The following is a 20646-nucleotide window of genomic DNA, read 5'->3' as shown; positions in this document are numbered from 1 at the left end:
GCCGGATGGGTCTTTATGGGTGGGCAACCAGCAGAGTGCATGATGTTCCATGACCACTGAGAAGGAACGACTGTATAGGTAAGGACGGAACTTCCCAATGGCCCAAATGATCGCCAAACACTCCTTTTCAGTTACAGAATAATTTTGGGGGGCCTTTGCTTGCAACTGGCATGAGCAACAACATACTCGTGGTAGCCGGCCTTGTGTTGTGCAAGAACAGCGCCGAGACCCACGCTGCTGGCATCAATGTGGAGTTCGGTAGGCGCCCCAGGGTCAAATTGGCGGAAAATTGGAGGTGACACTAGAAGGCGTCAAAGCGTCGAAAAGGCCTTATCACAGCCGAATGTCCCAGACGAAAGATTGGCAACACTAGCAAGGAGTTCAGTCAGCGGAGAGATGGTCGAAGCAAAATTGCGGACGAAGCGACGAAAATACGAACACAGCCCAATAAAACTATGCAGCTCTTTTAGTGAAATTGGGCGTGGAAACTGTGCGACTGGACGGAGTTTCACAGGATCTGGATGAACACCGTCTCTAGAAATAACATGTCCCAATATAGGAAGCTGCCAAGCCCCGAAGCAGCACTTTTTTCAAATTTAGTTGCAGGCCGTCAGTCCATCAAAAATTTCTCCAAGTCAAGAAAAATGGCACGATATATTCTGCAGTGCATTTTCATTCCACAGCAAGTATGGTATTCATGAAGGATATTTTTGTGTGTGTGTGTGCTGAGCGCGTGGTTGCGTGGCAAGGCGAGAAGGGAGGCCCGAGCGCTTCGACACCAACTCATGGCTAAGCTGCCACAATAGAAGAACCAATATGCCGTGAATTGGGCACTTAATAAAATATGCGGAAGTGTTGAATGAGAGTAGTATATGCGACAAAAAGCAGGAATAACTGCGCCGGCAGTGGCCAGCGCGAAAGTGGTCAGTGAACTGTGCTGCCAAGCGCGTGCGTGCAGCGCAGGGCTAGGTAGGGTGCCCAGTTACAAGGACAGTATTTTGAGCCCTGAAAACGGTTTCTTGAGGGAACTAGCGGTCCGGAGCCAAGGAGGCCCTAGCCACACCATGAAAAACATTTGTGGCGCTGACACAGTCCATTGTGGCACACCAGCGGTTGACCATCCTCACGATCTCACCACACATTCCACACCTCGTGTGCACGATAAAATTGCTTAACACTTCCATGTCCACAACCACGAACTTGATACTGGCGTTGCATTCCACGCTGACGGCGAGGTGAAATTCGCGTTGGGTTGCTGACTTTTCTGACAATGGATTTTGCGCTGACCACTGTGCTGGCTGCGACATAGGGTAGTACGCGGTGGCGGCATCAACTTGAAATGTACCATGATCCGGCATGCAATTCGCACTGTAATTTGAACCTATGGTGTCGTCATCAGACGGCGTGGTTGATGTTCCCTGCCAGAAAGCATAGAGTAGGCGCTGTCTCCGTGCACATCAAACAAGTCTGGCATCGGCTGTAACGGAGGTACTCACGGCACACTTGTGGCCGGCGTCTTCTGGTTTTTGTTCCACGCCCATTTTTTACGGCTTCCAGAGGCTCGTTGCGTGCAGGGTTACTACAACCTACTATTTTCCGGTATCTCGATTATGAGGAAAAACTGCAGAAAGCAGTGCATCAAGAAACGTGAGCGCAAACCAAGACTCGCATGAAACGGCAGCAACAGCAACGAACGCAAAACAGAAAGAAAAAAAATGACGTTCCGATCATGCCAGCCAATGGGAGACTCTGAACGGAGCGCTTGAAAAGCGCGCCGCGTGAGAGCTAATCAGAGACCATAAATGGTCTTCGGAAAGCCGGCGCGCGCAGCCAGTCTATAGCCAGTCCGCTTGAGCTATAGTGAACTAGAATGTAGTTCAATATGCTTGAGTGAAGCCATTTTAAGATGGTGCAAATTCTGCTCAAAAAAAAACAGTTTCAAACCAACCCCAAGATAGCGATGAGCTGGAAACGCCCGTGGCACACGCGGGAACTTCAAAGAAATTTCCTCTTTTTGGGGGGAATTTTGTGGCTGCCATGACGTTTTGAAAGCCGGTTTTATCGCATTTCCTGGCCGAATTCAGCCTTAATAATTCGAGTGCAGGTGATCGAAAATGAAAATGAATTTTTCTCAAAATCGATTTTTTACCATTTTCAATCGTCCCAAGACTCGCGTCTCCCCTTAATTAACTCTGTCTTTAAGAATTTTCGCTACTGCAAGTCTTCAACTAATTTTATTTTCCAGGTGAAGGTGCATTTATCAACAATCTGAAAGTTTGCAACTTAGACACAGTTTCCTTATGACCACGGGCCCCGCCCCTATTATGCACCCTATATACACCCGAATTTTGACCAATCAAAATCGCCGGTTTTGATGCATGGGGCCTATAGGAAGTTTCGCAACTGGTAGTATCAAAGAGCTGTGAGGCTGGGTCAGTGCGCTTTTAATTTTCAGTAAACTTTTAACGTTTTTACCGGCCATTAACACCTAATAACAGCCTTTCACTGTTGTAAAACGAAGAATATGATTAATAAATAGCTTTTTGTTGCAAATTATTCGTCTATGCTCATTATCATCAGCAGCTACATTTTTGAGCCTCTTCACTCGTCAGGGAATTTGAACTGAAATATTCAGGGATTTTGAAAATAGTGGTTTGCTAGACACCCTGCTTTAGGAATGCTCTCATTTTATTCTCTTTGCTGTACAGGAGAGGTGCATGAGTGCAAATGCAACATTCTTCACAATCGCAGCAAAATTTAAGCGATCTGCTGACCTTTCTTTAATATACTTGGAACATTTTTATTCGAATGCGCTTCATTTTATTCTGCTATTTTGCACCCCTATAGCAGAATACACTTTGGGACATTGCACTCTATATGCCATGCATACCATGCTTAAATATCCTGCTCGATCAGAGCTAGGTTGTATATGGATAATTAGTTTTTTCGTCAGGTTCTTAATGACCATCAAGAGAAAATTTAATAATCTGAGAAATAACGCTGCGGGACTTTATCGGGATCCTTACGATGTTTACTCGCTTTCTAGGACCGGTGATAAAGCGACTCATTGAAACTCTTGAAAGTGAAAACAGAGAAAGCTACTTCACAAGTCTGGGCCGTTTCGGCAATATCGCGCTGGAGTGATTGCTCAAAAAGGTAACTGCAGTTACCTTCGCAGCAGCTTCTGTGGCCTTTTCTGTACAAATATATACATGGGCAGTACTGCAGGGAAATGAGATATCACAACATGGTTTTCCTGCCTTCGATTAAGATCTGTAGGCAAACCGAATATCGCGTCAAAACTTCTTATGACTTAATAGTATATACAACAAAACATGCAGCTGCAGGCTTTTGGCTGGCATCACAGCCAGAAACGCCCGACAGCGAAAGGGATAAAGGCAATCCGTCGCCGAAGAGTCTACTTGTCGCGCTTAACGCCGCTGCCCTTCGCTTTCATCTTTATCTGACCGCAGGAAATGTGAAAGCAGGTGCCATTTTATTTTTTTGAGGCTCTTGGCGCAACCAATCATACCACAGCTTGTAGAAATATCGGGAATTATGCTCGAAAACACAGCAAGCGCCACGCATCCAATGCAGATAGCACGAGCTTTTGCCTACACTCCTAAAGTCACTGCTGTCGCCAGCGCCGCCGCATCTCCACTGACGTCACAGGCTGACACTTGTCTATAAGGTCGCGTTACCAGGAACAAAGCGCATGCAGAAACTTATTGCCAGGGACATCAACTCGATGATGGTGAATGATGCAAAGGGCCTCTGCGAGCGGCAATGCCACAATATTAAAACGTGAAAAATAAGATAACACCAAAGAACTAAGAGGTAAATTACGCATATAAATGAATGTAGTTTGCATATTTTTTCTGTTGTTTTTAGCGACCTCTCTCGGTCATTTAGTATCCGCTGCGTAGGTGGCCGATGTTCAGAGCGAAGCGTCTTTTTTTTTTTCACTTGGGATGGGTGCAGCAATGGTGCCGGTTCAACGTTGCGTGCTGCTTTTTGAAAGTGTCTGTGTGCAATCTAGATTATCTGCGTCAAACTCTCAGTATTTCATTGTGCTGGTCACGGTAAAGCTTTACAACAAGGGAGAGGCAAAGACTGTGTGCTCGCAGAAAAAATATGTTGTGGTTTAGCTCTGGTTAACCCTAGTTAAATTGCGAAAGCAACGACAGGAGCTTTTTTTGCCTACTACATTATTCCCCTACATGTCTGCGTGTCGTAGGAATAACGAGAATGCAAACGGTTCTGGCAGGCTGATTCTGATATCCCCCTCCCGTATGAAAGAAGCGACCCGAGTTGGCAGCTCCTGCCTGTGGCTTAGGGGTAACATGAATTCAAACGTCATGGCAGGCTGATTTCTTTTATGAGGGACCACGGACACTGCACACAGCGACGAGTGGTTAGACCTGGCGTAGTATTGCTTTCGCAATAAAACTTGTTGCTGCTGCGTGCGCTCATTTTCGGACGATGCAACAATGCTGAGTCGTTGCTCGGCCTCCTGGACACATCGCGTGGCAGCTTGTTGTGTGGATACATGTCTGCGAGAACGGCGTCTCACTGCATCGCTTTTTCACTGAACTGTGAAGATGAGGTTTTATTGCCCTCAAGGCTCATGTCGCATTCCATAAAGCCTTCATTCGGTCTGCTCCCTTTGCTGCATGTTTTAATTACTGCCTCGTAATAATGCACCGTCAACTGAATGTGCTTTAGCAGGTATCACAAGGAGGTTGTTATTGTCAGCGGGATATTTTTTGCAGATATTTTAAATTCTAAAGTTGCTCTAATTCGTAGCCTCACATTGCCTCCTCAGTGAAGCGCAGAAGAATTAATGAAGCGCAAGCAAAACAATGGAATCGTGCACCGCAAGACAAGATTTTTGATGTAGGGAACAGAGCTGTATCGCAGTTGATCTTCACAGGCGCATTAACTTCTAAGTAGTAACGATCCCCCTTTTGAATTTATTACCTAAGCTCTTATAGCTATGGCACTATGTATTCTAATGCTAGCATTAAAGTTACCCCATTCACGTTTCTGTGACATTGGTGGTACTTTGCTCGTACGCAAGTGTCTGGTCCTTTTATGATCTTGCCGCGTCTCGTTTGCAGACACTACGCTCAGGTCACTTTGTTGTCATGAGGATTACATGAAGACCATGACAGACGAATAAAAGGGGGTTGCCTTCCTACAGTTCAAGAGTTGTGTTGTCGTGACACATCTATGTGTGCCGTCGCGAGTTAATAAAGCCTGGCTTTCGGTATAACACGTTTGTGCTTTTAGATGAAATCACTCAAGACACGTGATTCATATTATGTGCTTGCAGAGTTCACTTAAAGGGCCTTTTTATTCGTAAAGGTGCCTGCAGAAGTAAGCCACAGAATGCATTTACAGGACATGCCATGAAAGACAAGGCCAACGATGACAGAGCCAGAACGATGCTATGATGAAGCAGTTGTAGACTCCTTAACATTTCAGTTAACGTAAAACTTTACAGTCCAAATTCATGTCAAATAAATTTGGCTGAACAGTTATGGTGCCCATTTTGTCGCCTTGACCGAGTATTTTTCTGCCCCTACATCTTTGGCCTTGTATTTTGTCCAAAAATAAAAGTTACCCTCCAAATGTGCGTCACTACGACATTTCCTGGCATCACAGCTTACAGGGGGCGCCACAAAACTAAAGCCCCTGCTCAATCTTAATGCAGGCACCTGTGGGACTTTCGCTACCAGGGTGCTACCATGACGCCAATGTCGTAACTCATGACTGAACGAGCGTAACGTCGCATGCCACATGGCGTTACCAAACCAGAAGCAACATTCCCAAATCAAAAGTATGGCCCAAAGTGACGCCACTATAAACAGAAGCAATGTGCCCTACTGGGAAGTATGACATGATAGGATGCCACCAAACTGAAAGTGGCATCACTGCATCACATGTTATTGAAAATTGAAAAAAAAATTATTTCCAGTAATATACAGGAAATGGGCCTCGGGCAAAAAGCTACAACGATAGCTTGAGAGACGCCCGAGGCCCAGTAATGGCAGAGCAACAGGACGTCTGACATTAAGGCAAAGATATACATAACATGAAAATTATAAAGCACAGAAAGAGCACATATATACAAATGAAACAGCAAGTTAAAAACCAGCACAGTAAATTAACGGCCCACAACAATGTAACAGTATGCACAAAACATGGCAAAACGTAATGAAAATGAAGTGACTATTCTTGTAATAATGTTTAAGGCAAGGAACGGAAAGTACAGAGAGGCCGCTTAGTACTTCATGATTTTCCTGGGATGCTTCCACAGGTGTCTTTTTTTTTTTTTTTTCGTTCCTGTCTTGTGTTTTTGGTCATTATTTGTTTATGACAGTTTCTTTTATGCAAAATGCATGTCTGCTGTCTATTTTAAAGCCACTGTAAGCTCACTTTTGGTCTTTCATTAAAGCGGGCAGTGGGCCATACAGACTTGCAAGTAGAACCAGGTGAAACTCTGTCATAAGCTCTGCATTTCCTGCTTGTGCAATGGCATAAGGTAAAACTAAATGATCTGCTGTAAAGATCAAATAAAGTCCTCACAGCTGCCCTGGTGCTAGAGCCACGAATTGCTCCCAAAATAGACGGGACCTATGGAAGCTCCCTCACACTAGGTTCGAATTATAGGCACTGAGCTGGAATGCGTTTCTCTGTGCAGGAGAACGCCAACAGCAAGCAGTACCTGGAAGCTATTGTGCGCGCCGTGGCTGAGAACCTGAAGTGCCTAGTGCACGCGCCCAGCGTCCAGATGCACCATGTGCCACCGGACATGCTGCCCTGCTCGCGCAAGCCGCCGGCATCGCCTGCCGCCGCCACCGATGGAGCAACGAGCACACCACCTGCCACAGATGCCATGAGTGGTGCTGCCAGCCCGAGTGGCAGTGCCGGCACGCCAGCCTCATCAGGCAACACGACGCCGCTGGCTGTTGAAGCCTGAAGGAGGCGCTTGCTGGGCGGGCTTCCGCCGCGTGACTGTTTTCTTCGCGTGTTCTTTTTGTCTCAATGAGTGGGGGAGAGAGAAAGAAGAGCGAATAAATGGCTGCTGCTGTTGCTTTCTGTGCCACCACTGAAGCCACAGTTGAGGAAGCAGCAGCCAGAGCACACAGGTCAGTCCTCGCCATAGCTTTTTCCTTTCCTTTTTTATTTGTAAAAACAAAAAGCACACCCATAGCCATTGGGCTAGTGATACAAAATAATCACGAGAGAAATGGCAAGCATTCAACGCACGACGCAAAATACATGTGAAAGCTTGTTAATTCGAACCTCTATAATCCGAATTTCCTGATAAATCAAACTGTACTTTTTGGTCTGGCCAAGCTCCATAGAGGTCTGTGTACGCGAAAGCCAGTTAATTTGAACGTGAGCCGGTTTCGCTATGGATAATTTGAAGTATGCGTCGCATCTAGGTGGCCTGGTGCCTAGCGCGTGGCCAAAGAAATGCCACCGCAATAGGGTGGCTCTGCACATCTGAGAAGATAAAACCGGTAAAACCAAAGAAAAGTGGGTAGAGCATAACTGCCGCCATGACCAACGCGGCGGCCGGCGGCGACGTAGAGAGGGAAGGAGGGAAGGGGTGTACAGCGTACGGCTGCTTCCGGTCTATCCCACGCGACCTCTGCGACCTGCGACTAAATGCTTTATAATTTGACGGCCGTTAATTCTGAAATGTGGATAAGTATCTTTTTTGGCGCTGTCCTGGCGTCCATGCAGTAGCCTTGTTGCAGAACATCCGCCTCGTATACGGGAGGTACCAGGTTCAATCCCCGGTGCTGCTGGGTACTCACCGGTTTCTGAGGGTACAAGATTTCCCCCTGGTCTGGTGCTCAGCTCTACTTGGGTGAAATGCTTGGGAAAGGGTCATGAAACGTTTTGGCTTGGGCATGTTCAAAGAATCCCTTTTTTGCTGAGGATTTGGCCTCGTGGTAGAGCGTTCGCCTCGAATTCGAGAGGCACCAGGTTCGATTCCCGGTGCTGCCAAGTACCCACCAAATTTTCAATGCGTACAGTATTTCGCCCAGCCTGGTGCTCGGCTTTTTTGGGGTGAAATGCTTGGATGCTGCTGATGCTGAAGCTAGAAAGTAGGAACCAAGACAAACATGAACAACCTTGCAGGCTGTGAGGGTTTGGCCCACCAGGGGCACAGCAGGGTTTATGGAGTTTCTTCTAAGCACATACCCTTACGAAAGCCGAGCGCCAAGCCGGGGGACGCTTGTACCCATTTTTACCGATGGGTGTCCGGCAGTTGGTTTCGAAGTAAACACCTCCCGCAGCCGAGATGGGCACTCTAACCACTTGCTGCAGCTGCGTCCAAGAGCCGGTGCAGTGCCATTCCTACTTCTGGACCCCAGCCTGACCGGCTCAGCCCTCAGAGCCAGTCTTTTTCCCAATGTTACGGATCCGTTTTGCTGATTCCCTTACCTACATTGGTCTAGAGACTAAGGGCCGTTCACTTAGGAGACCTGCTGCGGATATGGGTACGGTTCAGCATGAAAATCACACTCCCCTGCTTGAATTTTCAAGGGTACACAGTCGCCTCGTGCGGCAGAAGCCCATGCAGTATTACCATTTGTTTAAACACCGAAGCAGTATTACCATTTGTTTAAACATTCTTCTTTAAACTGCATACAGGCGCACTCATTGTTAAGACGTGGCTTCATGACAAGGGTATATTCATGCTATGGACAACAAACTTTTATTTGCAAGAAACCCCATACAATAGAACACATATTCCTGGACTGCTGCGACCCAATATTTTTCTGGGATGCACTACAACGCACATTAATGAAACAGCTCCCGCTAGACTCGTATTGCATACATTTCTTGCGGGTAGATTTATCGGATGATATCCCGTACGTTTTAATTATGGTAAAAATTGTGACATGACGGATTGTGTGCAGTGTTCAAGTGGGTGTCATACTGTTTTGCTTCCGACTTAATTAGCGTCCATCTGGAAGTCAAGTTGGAGGCTAGTTTGTGACAGATTCCAATCGACAATATATGTACACCTCCAAAATGTTTTCAAAGCAGTTTGAACCACTAAAGTTCGATGAGATGAAAGCCTTTGAAACGCCGCTGATTCCTGCTTTACTATGTCTGTTTCTGTATGTTATGTGGTGCAGCGCATTCGAGGAAGCGCGAAATTAAAGGCACAAAACGGACGCCTGGATCGGATGCCTGGTGGGTCAGCTTGGTGTATGCGCGAATAGACTGGTGATGCCATCAGTCATGACCGGACGTGACATCATGATGACGGCATTTCCGGTTATTATACAGGACCGAATGTAACGTCATGATGACGTCGCACCAGGTCATGGATGGCCGATGATGCTACCAGGTGATGGCGTCAGTCTCGCGGAATCTCACGATGACACTCGTGAGCCTTTAAGCTTTAATGGTATGCTGATCATTGCAAGCATAGTGTTGCAAATGGCTTGCAGACATCGCACCGGTGGCAGCGGTTGTTGCACGATGCTCGCGAGCAGACTCTTCCCACTTTCTGACCACTCGCTCTAAAATCAGACTTTGTGAGTACTCAAATTCTAGGACGTTAAAAATGTATACTGTGTTGTAAATGAGCTAGCAGGGACTGCCGTCAGTTTGAAAGCTCTTTCTTTGCGTGAATTTAAATAATACTCTCCAAAAAAAGAAAGTTCAATGGCTGACCACAGTTGATGAGCAAGGCCCAGGGGATTGAAACAGGCCGTGCGCGAGCTTTTTTAACTCACGTGTACATTGTTCGCATGTATACTTCTTTGGGCTAAGGTATTTTTATATATTTCATACAAAATTAAGGCCCTTTAAATATTTCATTTCTTTGCCAAGTTCCATTGACTGGCGATAAGTATAGATTAAAATATCATGTGGGCTTTTATATCCTGCATTTTGCATACTGGTGAGCATAAGTTTGTTGAACAATTTATTTTGTATTACTCAGTTGGTCTTTGTAATTTTCGAGTTTCTTTAGTGTAGGCAAAGAGAAGAAAAAGTGAAAACGTCAGTTACAACGATCGACAAGGCAAATTGCAGCCGCATTTTTAATTATTTGTGTTTAATGCATCTTCACGTTACCCACATTTTAGATTAATTTTAGTTTAAATTTGCTGTAAATTTCTTCCTGAGAAATCATATATGCCAACTGTGATAGCCACTGGATGTGATGTGTACCTGCATTAAATTGTTTCCTTATTGCAAACAAAAAGAAAAGTGGTATAAATGGTATTATATGTATATAGTTAAACTGAAAAACAGATACCTGCATGCCAGTCATCTTGGGCTGTTATGATCTTACGTCTTGCGAACTCAATGTCTGTTTAAGAACTGCAGAGGTAATACTGTGCTCCCGAGGAGTCAGTTGATAAGTCACCCGAGTGGTGGCAGCGATATGGCTGGGGAAACACCGCCGCTTCCCCTTGATCGGCTGACCCAGGCGGCGGTAGACAAACAATTCTTCATTCCGATCTGAAAAATTAAGAGGGACACGTCAGACCCCTTTTTTCCCACGACAGCATTTTCTCCACATGGAAGTAGAGGACCATTTCAGCCTGAACGTACAGCGTCGTTACAAAGCAAAATAAAACAGCTCGCGACTGCAAGGCGGCAATATGCCTTCTCACGTGTGCCCATATATATGTCTGTAGTCCCCTGGAGAAAGGGGGCGGGGAGGGGCTGGTGGGAGTTGGAGGCTAGTCAAGCAGTAGGCTTACGTAGCTACAATCGAACCCGGATATATCGAATTTTGGTTATATCGAACTCACGGAACATCCCCTTGAAAATCCCATGTATAAGTATAGGAAAGCCGCGTCATATATCGAACTCAATTTCACCGGTCGTTCGATATATCGAACTCCGCACCACGCTCTGGAAAGTGTGCCTTCCCCAAAGACGATCGCATCACCCTCGGCCGTTTGCCGCGTGACGTTTTCAAGCCACGCGCGGAAGGAATGAGAGGGGACAGTTCGGCGACGGCTGGTCTGGGCAGCGCCGCGCCCATTCCCCAAAGGCGCGCGCATCTGTGGTTATCGTTTCCCGCGCGCCAGCACGTGACGTTTGCAAGCCATGTGCGTGGATGAACCAGAGAGAACCGGTGGGAACGAGAGGGGAAAAGCGCGATAGAGCGAAGCGCAAAGTATTCAGAAATGTGGCGCAACAAACACAAGAGAGGAGACACAACACACGTGTGTTTGTGTTTGTTGCGCCACATTTCTGAATACTATGCAGCACCAACTAGCCCCTCAAGCCGTTACTTTGAGAGCGAAGCGCAAGGCTGTGCCCATTCTTTTGCCGAGCTATCTCTCTCTTTCCTCTTTCTCGGCCTTTGTTCGCAGTAGCACGCGCTACTTTCAGACAGAACGTCGGACGCTTTCTCCAGCGTGTGTTGCGAACCCTCTGCGCGCGGCGGCTGACGTGGCTATGGCGCCTGCGGAAGTTAAGAAGCGGCAAATCTTTTTTTTTTTCTTTTTTTTTTTTTTTTTTTTGGGGGGGGGGGGGGGGGTTGCGGGAGCCGTTTATCCTTGCATGTATGAATCAACGAAAGCACGCGGTCAGCTGTGATCATGACACCGGCTTTTAGCATTTCTCGCTTCAAACCGCATTTGCAGCTACTTTATCACGCTTTCCAATGATTTTGTGGCAGTAGACTACGCCCGCTCCAAGCGCGGCGTGATAAATCGAACCAGGCTTATGCAATCAAGCCATCACGGGCAGTCTGCCAAGTTCGCTCCCCGCCGCAGCAGGAGCTATCAAAAGATAAACGCGCCTCGACGTTATCGCTGCGCAGCATCTTGGCACGCTGCCAAGAAAAGACCGAAACAGAGTGCGACATGCAAGCGATAACGCTGGCGATTTCTGCCGCGGCGACACAGAAACCTTGTTTTGAGCTGCCGCGGTGGCTCGTAGGGCAGAGGGACGCAGTTCCAACAAGTTGGAAATTTTTTGCTCTGACGCTGCCGCTCGTCGCTGAGATCGCTTAATCGCTTGCATGTGAGCGAGCTGGCCTTAACGCTTTTTTTTTTTTTTTCCAACTTCTCGAGTGCAAAAGTGGACGGTGGGTTCATTATGCGAGTGAGTTGATTACGCGACAAATACAGTATCGTTTTTTCGCATCGTAAGTGCCGTCCCAAGCCGATTTCTGTATATCGAATTATCGATATATCGAACTATTTCGCGATCCCCTTCGAGTTGGATATATCCGGGTTCTACTGTATATGCACTTGGGGACTATCAAGTGTAAACCGCAAACTGACAGTTTCGAGCGCGCTTCATATTTCTACTTTTGGCTTCCTTGGTCGATTACCTGCTCGCACATATTCTCTAATCCTTTTTAAGTATGTGAAATAAACGAATGAATAAATAAATAATGAAGTTTGCTACTTCTGCCTACTTCTGTACATCTGCCTACCTTTCTCTCCCTGTAGCGAAGCCGGCGGCCCCTTTTCTGATCCAGCAGGGCAGAGAAGCGATGTCCAAAGTAGTGGATGCATCTGTTTGACGATAAACATTCATCAACTCATTTTGGCGGCACAATGAAAGGCCGCAGCAGGACTTTTTGACGGGTTAGTTGGTACATGATCTTGATTTTTATAGCGCTGATTTTTATAGCCTGTGGTGTTTCTTCAGCGCTATAAAAATCAAGAATGAAAGGCCAAGGAATAAAAATGAGGCCTGGAGGTAGGGCACCACGTGTTACGGGTGCGAGTAAGCCGATCTTTCAACTCACCGAATTTCAAAATATCTTTTTTTTTCAACTATAGCCTCGGAAAACAAAATATAAGGAGCGTGTGCCAATATATATGTCATCTGTTATTTCCGCCGTTAATTGATAAGGCATCCAAAGATGGGGGCCGGCGGCGCTGAGACAGGGACAAGGGAGGTGGAAAGGGGTAGAAAGGGCAGTGACTCCGCGTTATGGAGAGGATGGGGCTGCAGCTCGCGCATTGTGAGTCTTCGGCAGAGACGCGCCCCGACTCCCAAGCCTGGGCACCGTAGTGCCAGAGTCGTTAGCGCTTTCGAAGAGCGGAGCCTGCTGAGATCTCAACAAGATACTCCTCCATCTACAACCAGGACATCCTCTCAATGCACCAAACTACTACACCTGGCGCCAAAGCTTGCCCTCCGTGGAACTGGCGTGGCCGTGCATGGCGCATACTTTCTCTTACAGCAGCCTATTGAAATTCTCGCCCCTCAAATGTCTTGCACTGCCTTCTCATGGTTCCGGAAGCTGGCCTGCTTGGCAGGACCAGGACCCAGATGGAGGGGAGCAGGGAGGGCGGGGCGGAGATGTGTTGAGTTTGAGTGAAACTTGAAAAATTCTCTAACCATCACATTTTTTTTTTATTATTATTATTATATAGAAGCCTGACGTTTCGAAGCCAGCTCAGCTCCTTCGAGGGTTCGTATGACGCTGGTGAAGTAAACGAACAGAGAGGCTCGAAGTGGGGGACGGTGGGAAGTGGGAGAGATGGATGTGGAAGAAGGGGGGGTTAAAAACCTGTGATGAATCGCGGTGTCTCAGGTGCAAGGGTCCCCGCTAGCGTCCTTTTTCTTCTGTGAAGTGGCCAGGACGGAGAGCAGGAAGGTTGCCTATTGTCCAGTTGACATTGTTTGCGGTCGGTCGTCTGTTTATGCCATAAGGCCATAATTCGAGAAGGCGTATTTTCCGATAATTAGTCTCGGTCTCCAGAATGCACGTTTCTTGGAAATTTATTCTGTGGTCGAAATTTTCTAAATGTTGAGCTATGGGGTTGCGTTCTCTTGCGAAGTTTCGTACATCACTCTTATATTGCCGAATTCTTTCTTTTAGGATTTTTGTTTCGCCAATGTAGCTAGCGTCATAGTCTGCGCGGCTGCGCGGGGAATTTTGTAAACTGTGCCTTGGGCTCTTTCTCATGGTGGTCAATTCCTGGGAAAGATAACGTCGCTCCCCAAAGTGCTTGAAGGTTTGTGCGCCACTCGGATTCCTTCTAGAAAACGGCCGTCGATGGTTTCCCTGGCGCCTCGGATGTAGGGAATAGTGACGTACTTTTGTGCAGTGCTGTTGGTTCTTTTATCCCGGGGCCTGTCGTTGCATTTTCGGAGACGAATGATTTTCCGGATAAAAGTTTTACGGTAGCGTGCGCCTTCATAGTCCTTGAATATCAGCCGTTTTTCTTTTGTTTTTTCGGGTTCTGTGCGGCAAGGTGTCTCGACTCTTTGTAATAATTGGTCTTTACAATTCTGACGTCTCATGACTTATCGGGTGGTCCGAATTGTAAAGTGCAAATATCGTCCTGTGTGGGTGGGTTTGCGGTAGACTGATAATTGCAGACGATAGTTTTTTCGGATCACCAGAACGTCCAAAAACGGCAGGATATAGCCACTGTCGGCTGCCGCGCGGGGGACGAGCGACGGGGAAAATGAAGCATTTCCGCTTCCGGTCCGCCATAGCCTGGTCATCGTCTGCTGAGGTTTCGTTTGAGTAGTTCAGAAGATCCAAGGTGCTGTGAACTCTGTAATTTGCTACAATAAAGGTCAATTGCGCTGTCTACGGATGCGGCAATAGGTCCTGCAGGTGTAAAAACTCCGAGAACAGCACAGCTGTCAACTTTTTTGGGGTAGACGCCTGCTGTGGGGGGTCTTGCACTGTTCTGCTTGTGCTGCGTCGTTTTGCTAAAGCAGTGCCATGCTGACTGTCCCGCTCGATATGTGATATAAAAGCGGTTGTGTATGTGCTAGTGTTCGCACTTATTCAATGACAACTTCATAAACATGCTACTTTCAACCCTTGGAGGAGAACCTTTCGGACTGCTTCCCTTGTGCTCCTGGTACGTGTATGCAGCGTAACTGCAAGCGCGCTACAGTGCTAGAGGAAAGCGAGGAATACCTTCAAGCCGTTGCACGTTACTAATTAGCTTTTGCTAGCTTTTCCCTGTGACTGTGGGTACCAGACAAGGCGCTGACCAGAGATACCGCTGCGCGCACTACAAGCGTCGGGCTAAGATGATCGGGATGCATATTAGCAAACCATATCCTGTAGGAGCACTCGAGCAGACGACGCTCCGGCGTTGATGATGATGATAGTGTTAGCTAGTCCCTTTGTAACGGGTGGACACCAGATTGATGTCCCAGCTAATATTAAACACACACACACACACAATTGTCGAAAGAGACACCAACCAAGAAGTTCACACGCAGCACTTCACCCGGACACACCCCACCACCGCGCCTACCCACACCACACCACACACACACACACACACACACACACACACACCCACACCTGGCCAAAACTTAATCACAGTTGGCGAACTGTACTCCACCATTCGGCGAGCCTTCTCGTCGTCGCCGCAGTTGCTTTAAGCAATGCTTTGTCAGCGGCCGCGCTGTCTCCGGCGGCGCCGTCCACTGCTGCGGGTGGAGTTGAGGGGAAACCGAGCGCCTGTGGGAGTGTGGCGCCCTCTATGGCCGGCATGGAGGTCAGTACCGTAGTAGTTGGTTATTCATGATGGAAAATACAGCGCAGAGAAGGACGAGGACACATAGTGTGTCCTATGTGTCCAGCGCTCGTGTGTCCTATGTGTCTTCATTTTGTCCTCGTCCTTCTCTGCGCTGTATTTTCCATCCCGGCATGGAGAGACGAAGGCAGCGCAAGGCTATGTGCTCCACCGATTCGTCCTCGGTGCCGCACACCCTGCATAGAGTACAACACTGCAGGATCGAAACGGCGCCGGTACAGCAAAGTCCGCAAGGCACCAGCCCGTGCCTCAAAAGGAGGCCGCTGCCTATGCTGTTGTCGTAGAACCGCACTGGGCCGATGCTCTGCTTGTGCTCCCGGTACAGCGCCAACGTGGACTTGGCTTTCAAGCCCTGACCCACCTGACACCCTCAGCCTCCCCGACTCGCAGCCGCACTTCAGCAGCCCATTTGGATGGAGAGTCAGCCGCCATAGGGTGGGTGAAAAAAGCTTCTTCTCAAGTTGATAAACTCGCCTGGCCCAGTCCGTCCGGATGCAAGTGGCAGCCAAATACTCGAACACGCGCCTCGTCCAGCGCTCCCGTGGCAAGAAGAGCAGTCGGCCGCGATAGGCCAACTTGCTGGCCGCCTCCCGTGCCTCGAAGGTGGACCAGCCTATGTCGCCCTGGATGGCCTCGATGGCAACCTGGCCATGGCAGCCAAGGGCAATGCGCCCAACCTCATGTTGTCGCCTCTCAAGCCATCCGCGCGTAACAGCCGACAGGCAAACCACAGAGTTGGCGAACGACAGCGCCGGCACGTGAACCAACTTCCAAAGGTACCCATCAAATAACGGCTGCAGCCCCACAGGCACCGGCGGCGGAGGATGCACTGAGCCCGGAGAGCACTGTGGCGTAGCGCCGCTTTGTGCACAGAGTACATGTCCGCCCCATCGGAGAAGTGTACTCCGAGGTATTTATAGGCTGTGCAGGTGGTCAGATGGTGCCCGCCCAGCGTGATCTCGTCCTCGCCCGCGCGCTCACCAGCCAGCCGGACAACCGCCGTTTTCTTAATTAGTGCTGAACCGCAGCCCCAGCACGGAGATTTCAGCGTGGCAGATATCGACGAGCCGCTAAAGGTCCCTCTCCGATTCTGCCATCACGACCAGGTCGTCAGCGAAAGCAAGTCCTGGCAGTCGGCAGCCCTCGTCGACTCCGCTTGTGCTCAGCCGCAGGCGAAGTCCCAGGTTTGATGCAATCAGGGCCCGCTCCACGCTTGACACATATACCAGGTACAAAGCGGCGACAGTGGGCAGCCCTGCCGAAGGCCTTTCGCCACCACTATATGCGCTCTGAATGCACATCACCAAAACACACAGTGATGTAGTTCCGCCTGTAGAGGCGCCGGATGGTGAACACAAGTATCCTTGGAGTCCGCGCGACAACAGGCACGCAAACAAGGCCTCATGGGACACGTTGTCGTACGCTTTCTCGGCGTCCATGAATCAGCACAACAACGAGCGCCTCCGCGCGATGCCTGCACACTGCGTGATGACAAATAAGTTGTCATCTAACCGGCGGCCAGGCCGGAATCCATTCTGTAGCTCGGTGAGCACACCGCGAGCCTCCACTGAGCCACTCCTTTGGTACCCTGGCAAAGAGCCGGTACATGACACTGGTGACTGTAATCGGACGGAAGTCAGGCAGGTTTCCCGTCACTTCTCTATTCTTTGGAATGAGAACGACTCGCCCCCGCCGCCAGTCATCCGGGATTGGTGCTCCCTTAATAACAGCTGTCAAGAGACCAGCGAGCTGCTCTCTTGACTCCGGGCCGAGGCTCTTCACCAAACGAGCCGGCACATCACCAGGTCCCGGGACTGTACGAGCACTTATGCGAGTGAGGGCGCGCTCCATGGTCTTGCTGGAGACCTCCCACCGCGGTTCCATCTCTTCCGGAGTCCCCTCATCCATCTGCGAGGTGACAGTCTCCTCTTCGGGCTCCTCACACGCTACCGTCTGTCCATACAAGGTGGCATAGTATGCCGTCAGGTACTTTTGCTGATTTTCAGCTGGCTCTCTGTCGTCGCATCGATGATTGGGGGCACTGGGGGATCCCGCCGGTCCATTGAACGCACATAGCCCCAAAATTTCTGCGCTGCCGTCTTGCCCTCCTCGCGCAGGGACTTCATGAGCCGAAGGTTGTGCTCCGCGAGTTTCGCCTGCACCAGTGTTCGCACCTTGTGCTTTAGGTGCAAATATTCTGCCCAAGCGGCCGCTATCACGTCCGGAACACCTTCCTTAATGGTCATCCGGTGGTTGCGATTTGCCGCACGCCGCTCCCGCCATGCCACTTCCACCTCTCGGTCCCACCACGAATTCCTCCTCCTACGAGGACGTGAGCTTTCACGAACCATGTGGTCCAGAATTGTTGCATGTAGCGCAGACATGTACTGGTCATAGGTCCGCGCCTCTATTCTCCCCGGGGGCGCCTCGAACTCGTCGACCACTCGCTCAGTCGCCTGGCATGAAAGATATGCGCCAGCCCGATGGGGGGTACGCAAGCTGGTTCCATCTTTCTTGCGGGAGCTGCCAAAGACGAGTCGTAACCGGTTGTGGTCGCTTCCGAGGCTGAAAAGATCACCCTCGTCGACTGCTATCTCCCGCAGTGCAAGCATAAGGCTGGACGAAACCAACGCGTAATCAATAATTGTTGAACTACCACGCGCGCACCATGTTGCCTGCCCCTCACACCGTGGCTCAAGGTTGGCGACCGTCAGGTCGTACTCCTCAGCCAGCTGCAGGAGAAGTTGCCCATTAGCGTCTGTGCGGCCGTCCAGCTCGCTAAGGTGACCATTGAAGTCTCCGAGGATTATTACTTGCCTGCTGGCGGATAGGCGACGCAGATCCCGGCGAACACAGTCCATCAACTGTACATTCTCGGCCTGATGTTGTGGAGACAAGTACAGCACGCACACTACAGTGGGATGCCCCATTACTTTACCATCCACCCACAATAAGTGTTCCCTGCAGCCTTCTTCCACGCGTTTCCATCGAAGGTCCTGTCGCCACAATATTCCGACCCCGCCTCCTTTACGACTGCGGGCATCCCTGTTGCACCCCGACCAGCACCACTCGGCATCGATGGGTGGTTCTTCCAGGTTTCTTAGGTGCGTTTCCACCACCCCATACACCGAAAACCGCTCTATGTCCAAAGCGCGGTACAGCTCGGCCCATTTCTGCTCCCGCCGAGCGCCCTGTAAGTTCAGGAAGCCCACCGAAAAACACAGCTGCTCCTTTCTCCGCCGGTGGACGCGAGCCCGCCTGCGGCCTGTTACTGTACTGGTCGGGGCACCTGTAGCGCCATGTGGCGACTGACCATCTCGGCCACTATGTGGTAGAGGTCGTGGCCTATTCCGGCGTCCATTTGGTGGGCTTGGGACGCGGACTGCTGGGCGGGCGTCGGATAATACTGGTTTTGCAGCACACTCTGTGTCGGCCCAGGTCCATAAAACCGAGAATCGGGCCACACTGGGATTGGCGGAAAAGGCAGCTGGGGTGCAGGTGGTGCCAGATATGCTGGTCCGTCCCGATTGGTGGGCCGGACCCAGAGCACCCGTCCCTGAGCGCACAACTGCGGTGGTGAGGTCGCCTTTCCGAGGGCCAGGGGAGTGCTCCCCTCTCCGAGGGCTCCCGTTGTCATCTGCCCGCGCGCGCACAGGCTTTCGGTGCTCATGCCAGCATGTTCTGCCGGACCAGAAACGGGCATTTGCTTGCTCTGCGCCGTGGTCTGGTGCACCTGTAGGCGATGCTCCGTGCGGGTTTTCCGTGCCCCGCTCTCTCCGCCTAAAGCACGCTGCGTCAGCTCCACCAATTTGTTCGCCACTTGTCGAGCTGCTTCAGCACGGTAATGCAGACCATCCCTCGCCAATCCTCGGTCTCCTTGCAATCCTGCGGCCTCCACGAATGTGGCGCCTATAGATGTACACAACCTTTTCAGCTCGGCATTGAGCCGTACAACGCGCGGCCTTGGGCCGACATCCCTAACACACACCACTGGAAGGGCACAGATGACCAAATTCGGCGCAAACGGGAACACGTCGTCACGAATAGAACTGCACACCACCTCCGGCTCCACACCTTGTATTATGTCGAACACTCCAATGTGAAGCACCACCAGGCAATCGCGCAGCCGCCCGTGGCTCTGATAACGACGTAGCAAACACTGCGCATCGTGCACCGTCGCCTGTCTGACGTAGCGCCATTTCACGCAGTCTCAAGTGCCCAGCTGGCGGCGAAGGGCTCGCGCCAGGCGTGGGACGTTTGTGTCCCCGATGACACGTGAAGTCGGGGCCAGGACGTCCCCCGCACCCGTACGGGGCACCTTGTGCCTTCGCTCAAGGTGTTGTCCCTCCGTTTACCTCGGGGCCTGTGCTGCTGGCCGGCAGATGATCTCGTGGTGTCTGGTAGGCCATCGCTGTTCGCCGCTGACGTGATGCCACCCGGAGCAACGATATTCTGCCCGCTTTCTCCAGCCTTCATCTTTCCGCCGTCTGACCCAGTGCCAGCCGCGTGCAATTTCGAGCGTGGGGTGGTCTGCTGCGACGTCGGGCGTGCATCAGTTTGGGTGCTCAGGGCCCTTGCCTGGGCGTTGTTCTCCGGACTTTCCGCTGTGCACAAAAGGCTATTTACATGTCAACAGCTGTCGACTGGTGGTCGCTCGCCGCTTGCTACTGCTGGATGTGCTTATCACCACCCCTTGTCAAAGGGGCATGGCCCAGGATGGGGCCGTCCGTGGCCACTGCAGGTAGCTCCCCGCAGGGCTGGGTCGAGGAGGAGGAGGAAAAAACATTTATTTAAACCCAATAACTAGGCACTGGTGATTAGGTGGTCGTGTCCACTTCAGGCGGCCTCCTCAGTCCAGGATGCCGGCAGCTGCTGCTATCCCGCGCGCCCGCTCAATCAGCCGTTGCTGATCTTGCAGGTGTGAGCTAGACAGAGCAGCTTCCCAAGAGGAGACGGTGGGGTGGAAAATGGGCGGGAAGCCTGCATCAACTTCCGGATGGACACCATTGCATTCAAGTATAATATGGTTGTTTCCGTGGATTTACCACGTACTACACATGTGTCATCTTCATCGTTTTCGTTTTGTAGCTGCGTGTTCTAAGGCACCCTG

General features: G+C 50.2%; 2 protein-coding genes across 2 annotated transcripts in view; one reads left to right on the top strand and one right to left on the bottom strand.

Annotated features, from left to right (window-relative positions):
• Positions 1-7151, top strand: part of LOC146181006 (histone deacetylase 3-like) — a 52421-nt gene extending 45270 nt beyond the window's left edge. Inside the window, exon 8 of the mRNA XM_084576224.1 lies at positions 6707-7151. Within this exon, the coding sequence (XP_084432350.1) occupies positions 6707-6985 (279 nt within the window). The 3' untranslated portion in view covers positions 6986-7151. The remainder of the gene's footprint in view (positions 1-6706) is intronic.
• A 1318-nt stretch (positions 7152-8469) lies between these two features.
• Positions 8470-20646, bottom strand: part of cdi (serine/threonine kinase) — a 45785-nt gene continuing 33608 nt past the window's right edge. Inside the window, exon 7 of the mRNA XM_084576225.1 lies at positions 8470-10506. Within this exon, the coding sequence (XP_084432351.1) occupies positions 10325-10506 (182 nt within the window). The 3' untranslated portion in view covers positions 8470-10324. The remainder of the gene's footprint in view (positions 10507-20646) is intronic.

The sequence above is a fragment of the Amblyomma maculatum genome, chromosome 8 (genome assembly GCF_055883805.1).
Source record: "Amblyomma maculatum isolate TAMU_Amacu chromosome 8, ASM5588380v1, whole genome shotgun sequence".
Classification (NCBI taxonomy): domain Eukaryota; kingdom Metazoa; phylum Arthropoda; class Arachnida; order Ixodida; family Ixodidae; genus Amblyomma; species Amblyomma maculatum.
The sequence above is the reverse complement of the archived record's forward strand: the minus strand, read 5'-3'. Positions and strand labels throughout refer to the sequence as shown.